We start from the raw sequence: 24,048 nt of genomic DNA, 5'->3' as shown, positions 1-24,048 counted from the left end.
AACAAACTTGCCAACCAACACCCAGTAACCAAAACCACCATAGATCCAAATCGACCATCAAAGACCTGATCAAAATACAGTGAACAAAATTATGACACATGCCATTTTGTATTCTCAAGGCACCAGCAAGAGAAAAATACATAAGCATTCCATGCCTAACCATTAATTTAAAAGTTAATACGCAGGAAAATAATTTTACCACCATAAATTCAAAATTCACCACTGGAATCACATCACCACCATTGAAACCATCCAAAATTGCAAGAACCACTGTAAATTTTGCACCCATCACCAAACACCCCATTAAAATCGCAGCTCGCCTATTTGAAAATATAATACCTATAGGGTAGTTAAAATGATGGGGGTTTTCAAAAGAAGAAGAAGAAGAGGAAAGCAGGTGGGTGGGGGGCGTGGTTCAAGATGGAGAACAAAAATTGGGTTTGAAGATGAAGAGGGGTGGTGAAATTTATGATGGGTTTGATGAGAAAAAATGAATTGATGAAGAAATTAAGTTGTAGAGAAGTGTGATGAGAAAAAAATGAAGTAGAAGACATGGAAAATGGGGCGTGAAGAAGAAAAGGCCTGGGGGAGGGGGAAGAAGAAAGGGACCGGAGGGGGGGGGGGGTGATGAAGAAGAAGAAGTGTGGGGTGGGAGGAAATGAAGAAGAAAGGGGCGGGTGAGGGTGGGGTTAAAAAAAATTAAATCTTTGAATTAAAAAAAATGAAAAATTCTCCTCAAAACGCGCTTTTTTATTTTTATTTTGATATTTTGTGCCACATCGAAATTTCGGGGAGTAAAATAATTCACTTTTAAGATGTTCGAGTGTGTATTAGGTCACCGGTATAGTTTAAGTGTGACATCGACATTTTGGATATAGTTTAGGGTTGATTTGATGTATTTTGCCTTGTATTTATTAAAGAACCATCAAGCATGCCATGCAAAGGCTTGACCTATGGAGAAACACTTTAGAGACGAAGAGTTTTAGGATAAGTATAACTAAGATTGAATACATGCATTGCAGGTGTAGTCAACATGAGAAAAGAGAAGTTGAGTGATTACATGATATTATGGTGCCAAAATGCAAACAATTTAGATATTTAGATTCGTTGTTTCAAGAGAAATGAATGGTAGATTAAGATGTTTTTCATAGGATTAAAACCATATGGTTGAAGTGAAAAAGAGCTACCTAGAAGTTATGTGATAGAAGGATGTCTACCAAAATGAAAGGTATATAGAACAACTATAGACTGACAATGTTATATGGCAGTAAATGTTGGGCTACGTACTAAAGTCCAATATAGCTGCAAAATGAGTATTGCAAAGATGTTGATGCTGAGATAGATGTGCGGTCATACTAGCATAGATAAGATTAAAAATTAATGACCACATTCACTGCAAGGTGAAAGTAGCACACATTGAGGATAAAATGCAAGAAGGTCGCCTGAGATGGTCTGGACATGTTCAACGTCAACCTAGAGATGCACCGGCCCATAGGTGTGAAACTATGGTAAGTGACGGTGTTAAAAGATGAGGGGTAGACATAAATCACATGGAAAGAAGTTGGCTCGAAAGACCTACATATACTCGGTATTGATGCAACTTAGCTAAAGATATGACACAAATGGAAGAAAAGAAATCCATATATGGTGATCGTTACTAGTTGAAGATAACTATTAGATTTGTTAGAGAACTTCTATATTATTATTATTATTATTATTATTATTATTATTATTATTATTATTATTATTATTATTATTATTATTATTATTATTATATTTATATTTGACTTATTTCACCTATTTTATTTAAAATGATAATGATATGAATTAGCTTACATGAAATTAAGTGGGAATCCATATAGGTGACCCAAATTTATTTGGGACTGGGTATAGCTATTGTTGTTGTTTCAGAATTGACTAGGGAAACCATAAAGAAAAGATTCTCTATGAAAAGCATATTCCCAAAGGAAACAAAATACTAACAAAATGCAAGAAACCAAATTAGTAAGTTTATCTATGGAGGTAGGTACGGTTAGAAATGAATGGAGAGAGGGAATGGCCGCAAAGAATGGGTGTCCATTGACAATTCTCCCATTAAAGCCTTGCAAAACCTTAGCTGCACGAGTTGGTCGGGCTGGTGCATGCCATTCTTTACAAACCAATAACACAAAAGAACATCCATTACATTCCCCCTTATTATTCCCAATTTAGAGAAAGGCCGACCACCCGCCCACTCATTTCTTTACCTGATCTGTTCCTTCTAACTCTTTCAAACGGCTGGCCGAGGCGGCTGATAACTCCTCGCCACGGCCTGCCTATCATAATCTCTACACTATTGTTGTGGGAAATTTTGATCATTTATTATTGTTATTGTTGTGATAGTTGTCGCTTTCTATCAAAGACTGCTTCATATGGGGGAGGTTATTACAAAAAATCCTGAGAAACGCGTGTTGTCATCCCCATCATCTTCTAGCGAATCAGAACGCGAAGAGTTGCAACTTTTGGAGGATGCACCACCTTTTTGGAAGAATAACAGAAAGAGGTTATCGAAGCAACTTTCTATGTGTGAGACACCACGTGATATTGCATGGGAGAAACGACGTCGCCAAATTCTCCTCCAAGAAAGAAGGAAACAAGGGATTCATATACCTGACAACTTGACCGATGAGGACCTCAATGAGCTCAAAGGCTGCATAGAACTAGGGTTTGGATTCAATGAAGAAGAAGGCCAGAGGCTATGTAGCACGCTGCCAGCGTTAGATCTTTATTTCGCGGTGAATCGTCAATATTCAACGAGTCCAATCTCGAGCCCCGGTAGCAAAGGTTCATTGCCATCTCCCGCATCTTCCAGCACGTCGGCGACGTCTCTTGGAGGTAGGTCCTCGTCATTTGGAAGCCCTAGGAGCGACTCTTCAGATGCATGGAAGATATTCAGCCCAGGTATGACCTTTTTTTCTTTTTGTGGGGACTCGAATTTCCAAGTGATAAATTTTAGTAGTATTCAAAAGAAATAGTATGCCTTTATCTTTATGTTTAAAGGCAAGGACTCAGAGGAATCAAGCGATGCAACAACCATATGGAACTCTACATCGAAAAAACATTCTAGAAGGGGATTGAATTTTTTTTTTTTAAAAAAATGGTCTTTTAGATGTTGTATAAAGTCGACATGCAAAAGATGTAAATAATCATGAAATGGAACTAAAAGAAGTTATGTATGCTCATAATGCTCAAGTTGGGACACGTCTATATTTTGAGATATGCTTTAAATGTTCTGGGGATGGGAAAATTTTCATAGTATTAGTGCCACAATATGTAAGACGCACCTTTTCTCTTTAAATGCCTTTAACCATTTGAATAAATTCTTTAAATCTCAGCCGCTAAAACTTTATTTTGTACTCTTGGTTTATTGATGGTTAGATTGAAAGTTCATTTAGTTTGACTTTCCAAAATAAGAAGTGAAAATATTTGTGGAAAGAATGAGTATATATTTTTTTTGCATTTTTCTAGAAATTTTGCAACATACTGCTCTTTCATTTATATATATGACAGTATTTAATGATAGTAGAGCAAAATTTGCAAGTACTGATTGATAGTGAGTTTAATAAATTATACATTACCTCATTATAAAATTTCACTAACTAGTTGAACTTATGAAAGTTGTGTAGAATAATACTATTAGGGGAATGGTATCAAACCTTTTCAAGCATCTCATAATGGAAGGGGTACCAGCTAGACTGGAATAGAGGAAGTGTATTTTTACTTATTTAGTTATTATAATAATGTGTGAAAAAAAAAAGTTATTATAATAATGTGTTCGCCTACATTTCAATTTTTCTCACTTTTGTACCAGTTTTTCAGCTTTTACCAATAAAATTCATATTGATGCAATTTTTATTTAATTTATGACTAGAAAGTTTGCAGGATTTTTTCACATGCCTCGGATTTTATCTATATATTATATTAATAGTAGATAAAATATATTAAAGCAAACTATGACCCTTATCCAGAATTTATCAATTCCTATATATAACAATTTATCGATCTGAAATTGACTTCCGATAAATGTCCTCATGAAATACTTTGAATTTGTCAACTTCACTTTTATTGAAAGACTGGAACAAAATTTCAACTTTACAAGAGAGGTGGGAGTAAATTATGGTCTTTCTTAATAATCCTACCAAGTAACGTCCTCTAGTTCTTGTGATGTCGGCTTTATTGATAGGATTTGAGTTATATACACTTAAAGAGTGATAGTGTAAACATTGTATACGATCATAACAGCTTATAGTAGGTTAGTTACCATTTTTATCAGGTCACTGATTACTGCATTTCATAGTGTTTGCAACAAAGTTCAAAGTGATAGAGATTGAATGCAAATGACAAATAAAAAAATGAAGAAACAGGAATATTTTATTGATAAAGAATACGGGTACAATTCTGTTTATTCCCTTGATTCTTCTCTCTTGATTTTTCTCCGTAATTCGAGGTCCGTTAGTAGCGTATTTCTTGAACGTAGGATGACCTCCTTCTGATGTATTTGATCTCCAAAAACGCTGGGCAGCTTGATAAAGGCAGTATTTGATGCCTTGATCTCTTGTGATACCCATGAGTTTATGGGATATCGGATATTCGAGATGTGGTTTGATCTCTTTGTGAATATCCAAATGTTTATAGGATATTCGAGATGCATTTTCAAGGGAATATGTGCCCCCTTATATAGGGTAAGTTAGGGTTTAGGGTAGAGTAGCCTCCAAGAAACCTTAACAGATATAGGCTCATCTTGTAGAGTCCCACAAAATTTTAATGTCTACACATAGAATTTTAGAATTTTAACTATAATTGTCTCCTAGTAATTAAATGATCTACCATTGTTTAAATATTTTTTTACTGTATCAGCGCATAAAAATTAAACTCAAATTAATGACATGTGCAGGAGATGACCCGCAACAGGTTAAGACAAAACTGAGGCATTGGGCACAAGCAGTGGCATGTTCTGTAATGCAGTCCCATTGAAGGGGTGGAGATGGATTGTACAGAAAATAAAAGATAGTGAAACCTAGACTTATTTTAAGAAAGGAAGAGAAGCTTTTTCCTCATGAATTTGCAAGGACTATATTTATAAATGGAACAAAGCCTTTCCAGATTGTTAATCATAAGGCAAGGAGTGTGGAGTACGTAGTTTCATTGGTTTGGAGAGAGATAACTTTTAATGTATTCTATGTAAAGGACACATTCAAAAACCTCAAAGTTATCTAGCTTTCTGGCTTTTGGATTCCCACAAAATCCTGATTATTTTCCTTCGCATATCAGCACATTTTTGTTGTTATTTTTTTCTTTGGGACTTCTATTTGTTGGAACTCAGGAAAAAAATATGGTATGAACAACGAAACCTAAAAAGATAAAGAGAGAAACATAATAGTGCTTTTTTAGATCCACAACAACGATTCTAGTAAAGCCTATGTTAAAAGTTGGATAATTATGAAAGTTATAGGAATATATGTTTAATTTCTTTTTTTAAATGTAATATATATGTCGTTTCTCTGATTTGTACATATATGGAGAGACGCGAATGCTATTGTGCGCCTAGCAGACCAAATGAAATAAAATTTTGCTGGATGGTTACTTGGTTGCCTAATCGGAGGGAATGGGTCAAAGTATAATGACCCAAATTTGGTAATTAGTTCGTGACAGTGCACTAAACGAATCATCATGATTATGTGAGGCAAATTCTCTAATAACCTTGTTGATAAGATGAATTACATATGAAAGGAACAATAGTGACGAAGTCTCATAAACATAAGAAACGAAATAAATAGGTTCAATTATAAATCTCATAATACCAATTTATCAATAATATTACCATTTTTTTTAATCCCATAATACACGAAAGAAACATTAAGCCCTGGAGCAAACTTTAAAATATTAACTCTAATATATGTCTGGGCATATCCCAAACACATGCTAGAAATACAATAAAGATAGACATTAAAATGGCCTTCACAGACTAGAGATGGTTCACCTCAGCTGAATAAGACTGGAATCAAGAGTGATCAACTGTTGGATCTCCCTTTATAGGCCTTGAATGTAGCGGTTAGTGGTAAGTCAGAAAAATCCAGCAACATCACTAACTCTCCCTCTCTCTCTCTCTCTCTCTCTCTCATTTTACACCCAAGACATGCTTTTAGAAAAAATATTGTAGTGCATAAATAACTTAAAGAGCATAATCAAGTATAAAGCATTATACATGTATGCAACTGAACATGGATCACACATACAAAGAAACATAGATAAAGTCATGCTAAAGCCGTTGAAAGCTACTGATAATTGTTACAGAGCATTGAGTTCGTCATACGTTATCACTACAACAAAATATGCTTTTCACGGCAATTAATTTGCGGCAATAACTTAATTGCCGCTAATTATATTCTAAAATCAATTATTACCAGCAATACCAAACTTCAGCCCTAACAATAAATGCCGCTAAAGGCTTTACCGACATTGGATCTAATGACATTAACCAATTGCTGGTAAATGTTTTTGTGGCAATAACTATTGCCGCTAAAAGGAAATATATTGCCACTAAAAGCCTCTTTTGGTGTAGTGTATCCATCTTGGAACTGTTGGTTGCGTGTCTGGCCTGCTTGACTCGGTGCATCAACCACCCCTCTGAATTGGTAAGCGCTCGGTGTTATTGAGACGTTATCTGCTAAGTTGCATAATATGCCAGCTAAAAGAAAGGAGCATGAATCTACTATCCAGGCATCTTACCCACATGTAATACAAGAAATAACATTCAAATATTACAACTACTAGGACAGATATTTCAGATATCAAATACTGTTAAAATAAGCATCCTATCACTACTAAAAAAACAGTGAAATTCGACCAAAATTTTCGACCACACGCGGTCGAAAAAGGCCAATTTTCGACCAAAATATCGACCGCAAGGCATGGTCGCTAACAGGTCGGGTGAAATCTTTTTCGACCTCACGCGGTCGAAATAAATTTTCTACCTAAATTACGAAAATTAATTTTTCGACCACCAGAGGTCGAAAAAATTATTTTTATTTAAATATTAATAAAAAAATTCGACCGCACGCGGTCGAAAATTAACATTTTACACAAATATTATTTAAATTTTTCGACCTCTTTTGGTCGAAATATGATAGAACATAAAAATAAAAAATAAAAAAATTTCAGAATTTCGACCGAGTGAGGTCGAAATTTAAAATGTTGCCCAGAATTTCGACCGCGTGAGGTCGAAATTTAGCAATATTGTTGCCATATTTCGACCTCATGAGGTCGAAATTTAAAATGCTGCCCAGATTTTCGACCTCGTGCGGTCGAAAATTATTAATATGTGGGTAAATTTTCGACCTCATGAGGTCGAAAATCTGGAAAAAAAATTTCCGACATTTAAGCTTTTACGACCCACACTCGCCAATCACACTCATCAACCAAATCAACAATGCAATTCATCAAGACGTCCAATTCATCAAAGTACTTCTACAATCATAAACTTCAAATTCAACCTCAAGTTTCAATTTAAAGTACTTCTAAATATCCTTAAAACTACATTCAAACACTTAAACATCGTAAAGTTAAACATCCATAAACTACTTCTTACAATCAAATTCACCTTCAAAAGTACATCTAATTCGAATTCAAACTATCATAAAAAAAATATACATATCCAAGAAAACATAGCAATATTACAATCCAAAAGTATACGAATCAAAAAAGTCAACGTTCGGTGTTAGAGACATGATCCGATTCCTCCCCGCTATCCTCATCAACAAGAGCATGAACTACGTTGTCTTGTGACCTACGTCGTCTCTTTTGGGCTGTGACCTACGAGCATCCCGGGACACGGGGGAATATGAGAGGGCCCCGGGTTGGTAAGGCGGTCAATTTGGGCTGCGTATGCAACATCCTTGCCTCCGTGGAACTAAGTGTACTTGTTAGTTGACTAACTTTCGGCTTCATTTCTTAGTACTCCTTAGGATCCTTTGCCCCTTGAGTAGTACCTACGCCTTGAAGGAATGACGGAGATTGACGACATGCTCGATTAGGCATCCCATAGAAGTCTCATACCTTGTTGGGGGAGCTACCTTCTCCATCCACCTTTGCTCGACGATTATCTCATTAGTCATCGACGTCCGGTGGTGGTGGCACAATATTCGAACTTGTGTTGTTGAAACTCGGTCTGAAATTGAAGGATGCAATGTTAGTAGGTTAGTTTAGTTCAAACAAAAGTAGTTACTATTTTTAGTTAGTGACTTACATAGGTTCTTGAGCCACTAGGCTCGATCCATTGGTCCGTACCATCGGCATTCTTCGCCTTCCTTGTGTGAGTAATCTTGAAGACTTCATCTTGAGGTACTTCCTGACCCCTCTCGAGCGTCTACAAATAAATCAAGATTAACAACTAATTTCATATCCAGACGAGCCACAAGTAAAAAATGGTATTGTACTTTGAATCATGAAATATTGCATTTACTCCTTTGTTGCAGACATATACATGTTCTTCAATTGTCTAGGAAATCTAGAGGAATTGTTACGAAGTAGAGAGCTAGGAAAGGACCTTATACAGAAAACTATAAGTAGTTTTATTGCATTGAGGTTGATGTACAGCACACTATAATATGTTTTATTTTATTGTACGAGTCGAGTTGGGTTTATAATTTTATCCATGTTCGTGTATTTACTATCAAAATTACAATGTTAACTAGATGTTGCTTCTCTTTGCTTCTTTGTTTACGAAGAAATCTTTTTGGTCGGTTTATAATTACAACTTATGAGATTTTCCGTGGAGAAAAGAGTCGAAGAATGTTGAATCAGTTGCTAATCTGAGTATGATCAAGCAACGACGGCCCGACGGCGGCCACCGGCTGCCGGCACAGCCAGCACGGCGCGGCGGCGGCCCGCGGCGGCCCGCGGCCACTGCCGGCCGCGGCACCGGCAGCGGCATCGGCGGCGGTACATCAGCGGCAGCGGCGGCCAGCGGCAGCGGCAACAGCAGCCGCCGGCGGCGGCGGCCCGCGGCACAAATACGAGCACCGGCAACGAAGCGGCGGCCAGCGGCGGGCCGACAGCCCCGGCAGCCAACAGCAGCCAGCCAATGCCGGTAGCCGGCAATACCAAGAGCTGGCTTCGCGGCCCGGCGGCAGCAGCCGATTAGCAAACCGGAAAAAAACGACCCAAAAAATTGGTAATCCAACAGGGAAAAAATACTAAACCAGCAGAAAACAACACCGAACAAGCGGCAAAAAAGTAATGCAGCAGAAAGAAACAGAACAAAAACAGCAAAACCAAAAAAAAACCCGAAAAACAACAGCATTGCCTACGAGCATTTGTTTTTCTTCTTTTTCCCACCTTGAGCATTTACACACTTCAAATTAGTAACAAACCAGCAAAACAACGAGACAACCCGGCAAAAAAGCTGGTAAACCAAAGCAGAAAAACGACACTTTTGTTTTTAACTAAAACAAAAAAATAAAAAACACACATAGCGAGGAACTAACGTAACCAAAGCAATGGAAAGCTAAAATTGAATAATAGACAACGAAAGCTAAATAGTCTTACATACCCAGAGCTTCATCTAACGTCCTCGTATGGCCGGTGGCCCCACTAGTGTGTCGAAATCCACCCTTATCGGCCTCGCCTTCTTCCCATTTTCGCTTTTCTTTAAAAACGTCGGATCGATTTGCCCGGAAGTGCGTGGTTTCTTCCGATTATCATCACGGATCCACTTAGAATTTTAGGACTTTTTGACGTGCTCTACGTAACGCATGCTTAAGTATATTCCCCGCCTTTTTTTCGAAATTTTGCGCTACTAGAGTCTCATGTTCCGGGTTCCAAAAACACTTTTTCTGCAACGAAATTAAAATGTTTTCAGTAATGTATATGGAACATTCCATAAACAATCAACATATAGTTATATTATTTTACTATAAGTAATAAATACCCTAAATTCTACAAACATCTGCTTCTTCAGAGTCACATCCACCTTCCCCCAAGACGGAATGGCGCCTCTATAGAGTGATTTGGTACTGAGAAACCCTTTTAGTTGCTTTGCACGGATAGAATACGTATCAAAACCAAAGAATTTAGTTAAATATTACCTTAGACGTTTCATAATAAAGTAAATAACTTAAGAAAATTCAATATACTTACCCGCATCAAGCGGCTTGATTATGAGACGACCGGACGCATCAGCGTCTCCACGTCTCTGGTCGGGGAGGTTCTTCGTCAGAATCAGAGCTGCTTTCATGAGGCTCTGACGTCACAACATTTGGGTTATATGAGGTCGATGGATGTGACGTAGTCGGGCTGGGTGTAGCAGTCGGGGTGCCACTCATATTCGCGCGCTGTGATACATGATAATAATCAGGTAGGCCATGTGAGATAGTGCGAGGTGTGCTAGGGGACTGAGATCGACACTGTGGCTCTGTTTGGCCCTGAGGCCAAAAATATGGGCGTGCTGTCACATGATGGGTCGGCTGACTCCATGCCAACCCATTGAATTCCTCGTAATGTGGCAATGGAGGGCCACGTGGTGAGATGTACGGGAGTGGAGATCGATCTCGCAGGAATCCTAAGGGTTCGGGCACTAGGCCCTACGGTGGTATAAACGGAGGCTTCTTTTTTTTGACTTTTTTGGTGCTTTAGCAATAGCCTTGCCTATTATCACCATGCCATCTACAAAATTAAAAAAATAAGGTTAGAAAAAAATGGTGAATTTAAGCCTGAAAATGAAAAGTCAAAACTCATATTTCCATTCTTACTTGTGAATGTGCTTATTCCAGATAAGTCCGAGGTTGCTTTCAGTGCAAAGGTTGCTTTCAAGCCTGAAAATGAAAAGTTGTTTACGAAGCCAATGCTGATAAAAAGATAACATAAGGTATGGTATATTAACATTGAGTGAAGAAACTGATATTGTCATTGAAGAATCTTGAACAATCATAACTCATAATTGCATAAGATTATCAAACAGTACACAACAAGCATAACTCGTAATTGCATAAAATTATCAACCCGTAGACAACAAGCATAACTTGTAATACTAATGGAAGCTTAAGTATTCGAATACTAATAAGTCTTACATTAATCAAATAAATAAAACGACACATATTTAATAGTTCTAAATGAAAAACATGCTAATCTTCATCACTTTCTTCCTCGTCTGACCATTTTCCCTCGTCGGTTGTTTCACTTTCACCAATTTCAGCATTTTCTTCTAAAACTTCATTAACTTCTTCTATATCGATTTCTTGTAACATATGTTCTGCATGCTCCGGTTCGATTTCTAACTCGGGGTCGACTATTTCGTTAATGTGTCTTTGTGTCGTCATTACGAAAGAGCGGCGAGGCGAGGTCATTCTCAACTTCCACACGACTAACGGGCTTGGTTTTAATAACCACCCACCAATCTGACTTATCCTGTCGCAATGGATAAGGGACATAGTACACCTGCTTAACGGTGTGTACAATGACGAAAGGATCATAAGCTACATACCTCCGTGTGTGCTTTACTTCAATGATATTAGAATCTTGAAGTACCCTCGTACCTCTTTTTGGGGTTGGATCAAACCAGTTGCACCGAAACAAAACAATTTTTTTTGTTGGCCAACCCGAATACTCTACTTCTAAAATCTCTTCGATTACACCAAAAAAATCAACACCATCAGCACCTTTAACCCACACACCACTGTTATTAGTTTTCATATGGTTAGCACATCCTTGGGTATTAAATTTGAATCCATTAACCACATATTTGTCCATACAATCGGTACGAATGGGTCCCCAAGATAAGTCCTTCAAAAATTGTTCATAAAAACCACAAGGTGTGTATTGTGAACCTATCAACGATTAAGAAATAGAAAGTTAGAAATAGTAGATTTCAAAACTTTAAATTCTGTAATTATGGTTGCTTTGTGTTAGAATATTATAAAACTTACGTAATTTTTTAAACCACGTTGCAAATTGGTCGTACACTTTCTGGCCATGTATCTCCACAAAGGCTTGTGCAACAAAGTGGTATTTAGGTTAGTCGCTTTTACGTTTTAAATGAATAGTTTCTGCAATTTCTTTTCAACTTACTCATAATAAGGTTGAACTTCTGGGCAATTTAACAAGATATGTGTGGATGCCGATTTATCCTCCATTTGATTCAATGGTCGCACACGCCGTTTTGACCCATCACACAGTCGATTAAAGATTGATATCGGCTAGGCAAAGAATTATTCACACGTCATAGTGTCGATTAGGCACATTTTCTCAAACAAGCCACATCGTTCCCAAAGTAGTAAGAACAGAAATGAGATGTTTCCTTGGCAAGATAAACTTCGGACATTGAGCCTTCCACTTTCGATTTCTGTTTGATAGCCCTTTTTTAACTTAACAATACACCTGCATTTCTTTTGTGTTATGTATGAATTAAAAAAAAAAATTTGAATAGATAGGAATAAAAAGTTAGTCAATACCTCTCGAAAGGATACATCCACCTATATTGTATTGGGCCTCAAGTCGGTCTTCGTATACAAGGTGAACGACAAGATGTTCCATCACATCAAAGAACCCGGAGGAAGAATCTTCTCCAACTTGTTTGTGATAACAACAACATTATAATCCATCCGAGAAAGGTTATCTTCCCTCGACGTCTTTTGGAACACAAGTCTTTGAAGAACAAACTAATTTAAATCATAGGTTTCCAGTTCGTTCAGGCAAGCCACTAAATGCAATTGGGAGTAAGGTTTCCATGAAAACATGACAGTCATGACTTTTCATCCCCTGTATCCTCCCTTGGTCTAGATCAACACGTGTTCTAAAATTTGATGCATGCCCATACGGCATCTTTAAGTCCGGACCCACTCACAATCTTATGCTTAAGTATGCTCGGTTGTGAAAGAATAGCTAGCCTTAGGCTTGAAGAACCTGTTTTGTTTCGGCTGCAACTCTAACTCTTTTCGTCGACAATACTCAGGCAAGTCCATTCTAGCCTTAACGTTATCTTTGGTCTTGTCCTTCACATCCATCACTGTGTTAAACAAATTATCAAAGTAATTTTTTTCAATGTGCATGACATCAAGATTATGTCGAAGAAGATTGTCCTTCCAATATGGCAACTCCCAAAATATGCTCTATTTTGTCCAGTTATGGTAAACCCCATACCCTTCAAACCTGTAAGTTTCTTCTTCAGTCACCTTTGGGAGGTTCTGAACTCTTTCCCAGATATCCTCACCAGACAGTATTGGAGGTGGAAAGTCTTGTTCAATTGTATTCTTCTTGAATGCATTTTTCATTCTCCTAAAGGGATGATCCATCGGCAAGAACCGACGGTGACAATCAAACCATGAATTTTTTTTGCCGTATTTTAAAGTGAAGGACTTAGTATTCTCCATGCGATGAGGACATGCTAACTTTCCGTATCATCCACCCGGACAACATCCCGTATGCAGGAAAATCATTAATAGTCCACATTAAAGCGGCCCTCAAATTAAAATTCTGCTTGCGCGAAATGTCGTATGTCTCAACCCCTACAGCCCACAACTGTTTCAGTTCATCAACCAGTGGTTGCAAGTACACATCAATCAAAACTTTTGGATTACGAGGGCCCGGAATAATGCAGTTAAGGAATATATATGGACTAGTCATACACATCTCAGGGGGAAGATTATACGGGTTTATGAATACAGGCCAGCAAGAATACGGAGCAGCAGAAATAGAATGCGGAGTGAATCCGTCAGAACATAAACCTAACCTGACGTTACGTGGTTCAGCGCAAAGTACGGAAAGGTTCTATCAAAATGTTTCCAAGCCTCGCATCGGATAGATGACACATAACACCCGGTGGCCTTCTATTTTCAACTGTGCCATCTCTCATGAGGCGGAACTATTAGATGCATACAACCTCTTTAACCTTGGTATAAGTGGTAAATAATGCATCGCCTTAACAACAACTCTCTTCCCACTTCTTGTGCAGCAAACCGATTACTACCACAAAACTTACAAGATTCTATACCGACGTCGTCCTTATAGTATAACATGCAACCATTTTCACAACAATCAATGCTGACCGACGAGAGACCCAACTTGGACACCAATGTCTTTGCCTTATAGTAATTATCGGGTATCTCTACAGTGGGGTCAACTAATTCATGCATGAGGTCAATGAAAGAATCCATTGCCCCTTCGAAAACATTGTTATCTGCTTTGATACTCAATAATCTAACAGCGATAGACAATTTAGGGTGGGGACTCCTATCATGTAAGGGCCGGCTAGCTTGATTTAACTTTTCATAAAAAATGTTTGGCCTCTTCATTGGAAGGTTCTTCAACATGGCCACCGGATTCAAAATCTAAATGCATGCCATATGCATCACAACCATGTCGTGCATTCTAGAATTTTGGACATTACGTTCTACGCCCCTACTACTCACGCTTCAAAGTTCCGAGATCTACCAAAATTGTTGTGTGTTTCCCCATGACTAGTCCACACCGTATAATTACTTTTAAAGCCTTTTTCGTACGGATGAAGCGTAACAATCTGCGGGGTCTCGTAATTCATACATTCACATTTAACACAAGGACACCTAACCACCCCATGAGCCCAGTAAAATCCTCAAGTGACTTTGCGTATTCAACAAAAGCATAGACACCGGCTATAAATTCATCCCTCATCCCTCATCCCTAATGGATCATCATAAGATCTATTGTACATCCAACTACGAGAATCCATCTACACAAATAGCACAAAGTTTGAACTTGTTAAACCAATACTTAATTTATATGTTATTAGTAAAAGACTCACTGACCATAATTACCCTAATTACCATAATTCTCAAAAAGGACATCATAACTACCAAAAAAAAGATCGTCAGAAAACAATGAAGAATTCACATTAAAACTTATCGGCACCATTTAACTAATTGCTTAAACAAACAAATCACATAATGCCTAATTAGGCCAATAGAGGACTAAAATATAAACTAAACAGATCCTTGACTCTAACAATTAAACTACTCAAGCCACATGATTAGGAATTCATTCTTTTGTTCCTTTTTTGTTGGCAAAAACCTATGAAATAAGTCCCAATAATTGTAAAGGCTTGTTGTAATTGCCCTGGAATTTAAATGTTATCATTGTAAATGTTATCATTGTTTTTTTCCTTTCCCGAAATTGAGTATTGTGTCCGATTTAAGTATATGGGCCATTCAAACTTTATGCTTTGGCCTAATGTGTTGTGTCGTTCTTTCTTTTTTGTTTGATTTGACCCCGAAAAGCTTTTGAAACAATACTAATGAGTATAAATATTTGAATGTAGAAATTAGTTTATGGTTGTTTAACTTTTCGACCACAGTTTTTGGTCGAAATAAAATCGACCACACGAGGTAGAAATTTTGAAAATTTAATTTTTTTTTTTTTGGATTTCGACCACACGCGGTCGTTATTTAAACATGAAATAAAATTTCGACCACGTGAGGTCGAAACTTTTTTTGGTACAAATAACAAATGAAAAAAAAAACATTTTCTAAAAATTAAATTATATAAATAAAACAATTAATTAAAAAAAAAACATATTTGGAATTTAGAGTGATGAAGCTAGTTAACAGCTAATCTTCTTATCCTCTTTTTTAATTTCTGCACTATTGTGTGTGTTACCTCTTAGTTATGTGTTTGACTAGGCTTGATTCCTAATCATGTGGCTTGAGTAGTTTAATTGTTAGAGTCAAGGATCTGTTTAGTTTATATTTTAGTCCTCTATTGGCCTAATTAGGCATTATGTGATTTGTTTGTTTAAGCAATTAGTTAAATGGTGCTGATAAGCGGAATGTGAATTCTTCATTGTTCTCTGATCTTTTTTTTGGTAGTTATGATGTCCTTTTTGAGAATTATGGTAATTAGGGTAATTATGGTTGGTGAGTCTTTTACTAATAACATATAAATTAAGTATTGGTTTAACAAGTTCAAACTTTGTGCTATTTGTGTAGATGGATTCTCGTAGTTGGATGTACAATAGATCTTATGATGATCCATTAGGGATGAGGGATGAATTTATAGCCGGTGTCTATGCTTTTGTTGAATACGCAAAGTCACTTGAGGATTTTACAGTTCATGGGGTGGTTAGGTGTCCTTGTGTTAAATGTGAATGTATGAATTACGAGACCCCAGAGATTGTTACGCTTCATCTGTACGAAAAAGGCTTTAAAAGTAATTATACGGTGTGGACTAGTCATGGGGAAACACACAACAATTTTGGTAGATCTCGGAACTTTGAAGCCGGTGAAAGTAGTAGGGGCGTAGAACGTAATGTCCAAAATTCTAGAATGCACGACATGGTTCAGGATGCATATGGCATGCATTCGGATTTTGAATCTGGTGGCCATGTTGAAGAACCTCCCAATGAAGAGGCCAAACGTTTTTATGCAAAGTTAAATCAAGCTAGCCGGCCCTTAAATGATGGGAGTCCGCACTCTCAATTGTCTGTCGCTGTTAGATTGTTGAGTATCAAAGCAGATAACAATGTTTCCGAAGGGGCAATGGATTCTTTCATTGACCTCGTGCATGAATTAGTTGACCCCACTTTGTAGAGATACCCGATAATTACTATAAGGCAAAGACATTGGTGTCCAAGTTGGGTCTCTCGTCGGTCGAAATTGATTGTTGTGAAAATGGTTGCATGTTATACTATAAGGACGACGTCGGTCTAGAATCTTGTAAGTTTTGTGGTAGTAATCGGTTTAAACGGACTCGCGATGGGAAGAGAGTTGTTGTTAAGGCGATGCATTATTTACCACTTATACCAAGGTTAAAGAGGTTGTATGCATCTAATAGTTCCGCCCCTCATATGAGATGGCACAGTGAAAATAGAAGGCCACCGGGTGTTATGTGTCATCCATCTGATGGTGAGGCTTGGCAACATTTTGATAGAACCTTTCCAGACTTTGCAGTTGAACCACGTAACGTCAGGTTGGGTTTATGTTCTGACGGATTCACTCCGCATTCTATTTCTGCTGCTCCGTATTCTTGCTGGCCTGTATTCATAACCCCGTATAATCTTCCCCCTGAGATGTGTATGACTAGTCCATATATATTCCTTAACTGCATTATTCCGGGCCCTCGTAATCCAAAAGTTTTGATTGATGTGTACTTGCAACCACTGGTTGATGAACTGAAACAGTTGTGGGCTGTAGGGGTTGAGACATACGACATTTCGCGCAAGCGAAATTTTAATTTGAGGGCCGCTTTAATGTGGACTATTAATGATTTTCTGCATACGGGATGTTGTCGGGTGGATGACAGCTGGAAAGTTAGCATGTCCTCACTGCATGGAGAATACTAAGTCCTTCACTTTAAAATACGGCAAAAAAAATTCATGGTTTGATTGTCACCGTCGGTTCTTGCCGATGGATCATCCCTTTAGGAGAATGAAAAATGCATTCAAGAAGAATACAATTGAACAAGACTTTCCACCTCCAATCGTACGGTGAGGATATCTGGGAGAGAGTTCAGAACCTCCCAAAGGTTACTGAAGAAGAAACTTACAGGTTTGAAGGGTATGGGGTTTACCATAACTGGACAAAACAGAGCATATTTTGGGAGTTGCCATATTGGAAGGACAATCTTCTTCGACATAATCTTGATGTCATGCACATTGAAAAAAATTACTTTGATAATTTGTTTAACACAGTGATGGATGTGAAGGACAAGACCAAAGATAACGTTAAGGCTAGAATGGACTTGCCTGAGTATTGTCGACGAAAAGAGTTAGAGTTGCAGCCAAAACAAAACAGGTTCTTCAAGCCTAAGGCTAGCTATTCTTTCACAACCGAGCAGAAGCATAAGATTTGTGAGTGGGTCCGGGACTTGAAGATGCCAGATGGGCATGCATCAAATTTTAGAACACGTGTTGATCTAGACCAAGGGAGGATACAGGGGATGAAAAGTCATGACTGTCATGTTTTCATGGAAACCTTACTCCCAATTGCATTTAGTGGCTTGCCTGAACGAATCTGGAAACCTATGACAGAAATTAGTTTGTTCTTCAAAGACTTGTGTTCCAGTACGTTGAGGGAAGATAACCTTTCTCGGATGGATTATAATGTTGTTGTTATCACAAACAAGTTGGAGAAGATTCTTCCTCCGGGGTTCTTTGATGTGATGGAACATCTTGTCGTTCACCTTGTATACGAAGCCCGACTCGGAGGCCCAGTACAATATAGGTGGATGTATCCTTTCGAGAGGTATTGACTAACTTTTTATTCCTATCTATTCAATTTTTTTTTTTTAAATTCATACATAACACAATAGAAATGCAGGTGTATTGGTAAGTTAAAAAGGGCTATCAAACAGAAATCGAAAGTGGAAGGCTCAATGTGCGAAGTTTATCTTGCCAAGGAAACATCTCATTTCTGTTCTTACTACTTTGGGAACGATGTGGCTTGTTTGAGAAACAGGCCTAATCGACACTATGACGGGGGTGTGAATAATTCTTTGCCGGAGCCGATATCAATCTTTAATCGACCAGGTGATGGGTCAAAACGGCGTGTGCGACCATTGAATCAAATGGAGGATAAATCGGCATCCACACATATCTTGTTAAATTGCCCAGAAGTTCAACCTTATTATGAGTAAGTTGAAAAGAAATTGCAGAAACTATTCATTTAAAACGTAAAAGCGACTAACCTAAATACCACTTTGTTGCCTGATCTCTTTGTGGAGATACATGGCCAGGAAAAAGTGTACGACCAATTTGCAACGTGGTTTAAAAATTACGTAAGTTTTATAATATTCTAACACAAAGCAACCATAATTACATAATTTAAAGTTTTGAAATCTACTATTTCTAACTTTCTATTTCTTAACTGTTGATAGGTTCACAATACACCTTGTGGTTTTTATGAACAATTTTTGAAGGACTTATCTTGGGGACCCATTCGTACCGATTGTATGGACAAATATGTGGTTAATGGTTTCAAATTTAATACCCAAGGATGTGCTAACCATATGAAAACTAATAACAGTGGTGTGTGGGTTAAAGGTGCTGATGGTGTTGATTTTTTTGGTGTAATCGAAGAGATTTTAGAAGTAGAGTATTCGGGTTGGCCAACAAAAAAAATTGTTTTGTTTCGGTGCAACTGGTTTGATCCAACCCCAAAAAGAGGTACGAGGGTACTTCAAGATTCTAATATCATTGAAGTAAAGCACACACGGAGGTATGCAGCTTATGATCCTTTCGTCATTGCACACACCGTTAAGCAGGTGTACTATGTCCCTTATCCATTGCGACAGGATAAGTCAGATTGGTGGGTGGTTATTAAAACCAAGCCTGTTGGTCGTGTGGAAGTTGAGAATGACCTGCCTGCTGCCTTTCAGAATGACGACACAGCACACATTAACGAAATAGTCGACCCTGAGTTAGAAACTGAACTGGAGCATGCAGAACATATGTTACAAGAAATCGATATAGAAGAAGTTAATGAAGTTTTAGAAGAAAATGCTGAAATTGGTGAAAGTGAAACAACCGACGAGGGAGAATGGTCAGACGAGGAAGAAAGTGATGAAGATTAGCATGTTTTTCATTTAGAACTATTAAATATGTGTCGTTTTATTTATTTGATTAATGTAAGACTTATTAGTATTCGAATACTTAAGCTTCCATTAGTATTACAAGTTATGCTTGTTGTCTACGGGTTGATAATTTTATGCAATTACGAGTTATGCTTGTTGTGTATTGTTTGATAATCTTATGCAATTATGAGTTATGATTGTTCAAGATTCTTCAATGACAATATCGTCAAATTAATCTTCAATTTCTTCACTCAATGTTAATATACCATACCTTATGTTATCTTTTTATCAGCATTGGCTTCGTAAACAACTTTTCATTTTCAGCTTGAAAGCAACCTTTGAAAGCAACCTCGGACTTATCTGGAATAAGCACATTCACAAGTAAGAATGGAAATATGAGTTTTGACTTTTCATTTTCAGGCTTAAATTCACCATTTTTTTCTAACCTTATTTTTTTAATTTTGTAGATGGCGGGTGATAATAGGGGCAAGGCTATTGCTAAAGCACCAAAAAAGTCAAAAAAGAAGCCTCCGTTTATACCACCAGAGGGCCTAGTGCCCGGAACCCTTAGGATTCCTGGCAGAGATCGATCTCCACTCCCGTACATCTCACCACGTGGCCCTCCATTGCCACATTACGAGGAATTCAATGGGTTGGCATGGAGTCAGCCGACCCATCATGTGACAGCACGCCCATATTTTTGGCCTCAGGGCCAAACAGAACCACAGTGTCGATCTCAGTCCCCTAGCACACCTCGCACTATCTCACATGGCCTACCAGATTATTATCATGTATCACAGCGCGCGAATATGAGTGGCACCCCGACTGCTACACCGAGCCCGACTACGTCACATCCATCGACCTCATATAACCCAAATGTTGTGACGTCGGAGCCTCACGAAAGCAGCTCTGATTCTGACGAAGAACCTCCCCGACCAGGAGATGTGGAGACAGTTGATGCGTCTGGTCGTCTCATAATCAAGCCAGTTGGATACGGGTAAGTATATTGAATTTTCTTAAGTTATTTACTTTATTATGAAACGTCTAAGGTAATATTTAACTAAATTCTTTGGTTTTGATGCAGATTCTATCCGTGCAAAGCAACTAAAAGGGTTTCACAGTCAGTCAAATCACTCTATAGAGGCGCCATTCCGTCTTGGGGGAAGGTGGATGTGGCTCTGAAGAAGCAGATGTTTGTAGAATTCAGGGTATTTATTACTTATAGTAAAATAATATAACTATATGTTGATTGTTTATGGAATGTTCCATATACATTACTGAAAACATTTTAATTTCGTTGCAGAAAAAGTGTTTTTGGAACCCGGAACATGAGACTCTAGTAGCGCAAAATTTCGAAAAAAAGGCGGGGAATATACTTAAGCATGCGTTACGTAGAGCCCGTCAAAAAGTCCTGCAGCCTAAGTGGATCCGTGATGATAACTGGAAGAAAGCTACGCACTTCGGGCAACGATCCGACGTTTTTAAAGCAAAGCGAAAATGGGAAGAAGGCCAGGGCGTCAGATAAGGGTGGATTTCGACACACTAGTGGGGCCACCAGCCATGAGGACGTTAGGATGAAGCTGGTATGTAAGCCTATTTAGCTTTCGTTGTCTATTATTCAATTTTAGCTTTCCATTGCTTTGGTTACGTTAGTTCTCTGCTGCTATGCAGGTGTTTTTTGTTTTTTTTTTGGGTTGCTAGTTAAAAACAAACAGTCTTTGTTCGTTTTTACCTGGTTTACCATTTTGTTCTTGGTTGTTACATTTGTTTCTTTGGTTTGTTACTAATTTGATGTGTGTAAATGCTCAAGGTGGGAAAAAGAATAAAAACAAATGCTCGTAGGCAATGCTGTTGTTTTTCGGGTTTTTTTTTTGTTTTGTTGTTTTTGTTCTGTTTCTTTCTGCTGCATTACTTTTTTACTTTTTTCCTTGTTTGTTTTTTTCTTTTTGGTTTAGTATTTTTTCCATTAATTGTTGGATTACCAATTTTTTGGGCTGTTTTTCTTTCTTTTGGTTTGTTTATTTATTTTGGCCGGTTTAACTTCTTTCTGATTCTTGCGCATAAAAATAAAATAAAATGGCCGGCTTCTTTAAAGAATGGCAGCCGGCCGCCCAAATTTTATTCTTCTTCTTCAGAAATGTGATAAAAATTATGCTATATATTTTAGTATATCTTATGTATATACATTCATAAGCGCCACATTTGCACACTACTATCAAACACTACTACTATATAGTGAATGCACTTAAACACACGTGCTAAGAGAATGGACTGGTGGACCTGCATAGCACACATTTAGAAGACTTTTACAACTATATTAATCCGTAGTCCGTTGCTCGATCAGTACCGTATTCCTAAAGATTAGCTGGCTGCGATTCTTTCTCCACGGAGTAAACAAGTCTTAAGTCGTAATCTATAACAAGACAGGAGAGAACCGTACTGCAAAAAAGAGGCAATTCTTTAACATTTTTCAATTCAAAAAAATATAGTTAACACCGTATCTCCATGTAAATTTATTTAAACCAGACAACTCGACTTCGTACACAAAATAAAACATATTATACAGTCGTAGTATTCATCATGCAATAAAACTACTTATAGCTTGGACTTTTCTTAGCTAGCTCTCGAGCTAAAAACCAAGTGACACAATTCCTTTGACAAATTCAAATAATAAAAGATCTATTTATGTACGTCTTCGTATAAGAAAACCGTTATGATATTCATGTTGAAGATAAAATTACAACTGATTCTTCGACTCTTTTCTCCACGGAAAATCTCATAAGTTGTAATTATAAACCGACCAAAAAGATTTCTTCGTAAACGAAAGCAATAGATCAACATCTGTTAACATTGTAATTTTGATAGTAAATACACGAACATGGATAAAATTATAAACCCAATCATTTACAATAAAATAAAACATATTATAAAACGACATCAACCTCAATGCTCTACTTATAGTTTTTGAATGTCCTTTCCTAGCTCTCTACAATTCAAATTAAAAGTACTAATTCCTCTAGATTTCCTAGAATCAATTGAAGAACATGTATATGTTGAACAACAATGATTTGGAGTAAATGCAATATTTCATGATTCAAAGTACAATTTTTTTACTTGTGGCTCGTCTGGATATGAAATTAGTTGTTAATCTTGATTTATTTGTAGACGCTCGAGAGGGGTCAGGAAGTACCTCAAGATGAAGTCTTCAAGATTACTCACACAAGGAAGGCGAAGAATGCCGATGGTACGGACCAATGGATTGAGCCTAGGGCTCAGCAAACCTATGTAAGTCACTAACTAAAAATAGTAACTACTTTTGTTTGAACTAAACTAACCTACTAACATTGCATCCTTCAATTTCAGACCGAGTTTCAACAACACAAGTTGGAATATTGTGCCAGTCAGCCAGCCGGGACGTCGATGACTAATGAGATAATTCTTTGAAAGGATGGAGAAGGTAGCTCCCAACAAGGTATGGGACGATCTATGGGATGCCTAATCGAGCATGTCGTCAATTTCCGTCGTTCCTTCAAGGCGTAGGTACTACTTACGAAGGGGCGGTGGATCCTAAGGAGTACCAAGAAATGAAGGCTGAAAGTTAGTCAACTAACAAGTACACTTAGTTCCACGGAGGCAAGGATGTTGCATATGCGGGCCCAAATTGACGACTTACTCAACTCGGGGCCCTCTCATATTCCCCCGTGTCCCGGGGATGCTCGTAGGTCACAGCCCAGTAGACGACGTAGGTCACAAGACAACGTAGTTCATGCTCTTGTTGATGAGGATAGTGGGGAGGAATCGGATCATGTCTCTAACACCCAACGTTGACTTTTTTGATTCGTATACTTTTGGATTGTAATATTGCTATGTTTTCTTGGATATGTATATTTTTTTTATGACTAAGTTTTGAATGTAGAAAGTAGTTTATGGTTGTTTAACTTTACGATGTTTAAGTGTTTGAATGTAGTTTTATGGATGTTTAACTTTAAATGTTTAAGTGTTTGAATGTAGTTTTAAGGATATTTAGAAGTACTTTGATGAAACTTGAGTGTTGATTGGAATTGCTTATGATTGTAGACGTACTTTGATGAGTTGGACGTGTTGATGAATTGCATTGTTGATTTGGTTGATGAGTGTGATTGGCGGTGGAAATTTCTTTGTAAAAACGGTTAAATGCTTTAATTTTTTTCCGCATTTTCGACCTCATGGTGAGGTCGAAAATTTACCCGATATTGATAATTTTCGACCTCGAAGGTCGAAATTATACTCGAAATTAAATTTCGACCTCATGAGGTCGAAAATGGCAACAATATTTAAATTTCGACCTCACGCGGTCGAAATTAAGGCAACAATTTAAATTTCGACCTCACTCGGTCGAAATTCTGAAATTTTTTTATTTTTTATTTTTATGTTCTATCATATTTCGACCAAAAGAGGTCGAAAAATTTAAATAATATTTGTGTAAAATGTTAATTT

The 24,048-nt window shown here is 37.6% G+C and overlaps 3 protein-coding genes and 1 long non-coding RNA gene across 4 annotated transcripts; 3 read left to right on the top strand and 1 right to left on the bottom strand.

The window, feature by feature from the left end:
- Positions 1-2,128: 2,128 nt before the first annotated feature.
- On the top strand, positions 2,129-5,255 carry LOC132042945 (uncharacterized). The gene is made up of 2 exons (XM_059433454.1): positions 2,129-2,940; positions 4,934-5,255. The coding sequence occupies exons 1-2, from the start codon at positions 2,412-2,414 to the stop codon at positions 5,011-5,013; spliced, it is 609 nt and encodes a 202-aa protein (XP_059289437.1). The 5' UTR covers positions 2,129-2,411; the 3' UTR covers positions 5,014-5,255.
- A 2,198-nt stretch (positions 5,256-7,453) lies between these two features.
- LOC132042947 (uncharacterized) lies at positions 7,454-7,815 on the bottom strand. The gene is made up of 2 exons (XR_009411627.1): positions 7,765-7,815; positions 7,454-7,639 (listed from the first exon to the last, which is right to left on the bottom strand). It is a non-coding gene; the product is annotated as an uncharacterized LOC132042947 (long non-coding RNA).
- Positions 7,816-17,298: 9,483 nt separating this feature from the next.
- On the top strand, positions 17,299-19,572 carry LOC132042944 (uncharacterized). The gene is made up of 4 exons (XM_059433453.1): positions 17,299-18,245; positions 18,321-18,632; positions 18,711-18,777; positions 18,877-19,572. The coding sequence occupies exons 1-4, from the start codon at positions 17,437-17,439 to the stop codon at positions 19,570-19,572; spliced, it is 1,884 nt and encodes a 627-aa protein (XP_059289436.1). The 5' UTR covers positions 17,299-17,436.
- A 470-nt stretch (positions 19,573-20,042) lies between these two features.
- On the top strand, positions 20,043-23,016 carry LOC132042943 (uncharacterized). Its single transcript, XM_059433452.1, has 4 exons — positions 20,043-20,569; positions 20,657-21,155; positions 22,738-22,857; positions 22,936-23,016. Exons 2-4 carry the CDS (start codon positions 20,955-20,957, stop codon positions 23,014-23,016), a joined length of 402 nt encoding a protein of 133 aa, XP_059289435.1. The 5' UTR covers positions 20,043-20,569; positions 20,657-20,954.
- Positions 23,017-24,048: the final 1,032 nt, after the last annotated feature.

The sequence above is a fragment of the Lycium ferocissimum genome, unplaced genomic scaffold (genome assembly GCF_029784015.1).
Source record: "Lycium ferocissimum isolate CSIRO_LF1 unplaced genomic scaffold, AGI_CSIRO_Lferr_CH_V1 ctg19369, whole genome shotgun sequence".
Taxonomy (NCBI): Eukaryota; Viridiplantae; Streptophyta; class Magnoliopsida; order Solanales; family Solanaceae; genus Lycium; species Lycium ferocissimum.
The sequence above is the reverse complement of the archived record's forward strand: the minus strand, read 5'-3'. Positions and strand labels throughout refer to the sequence as shown.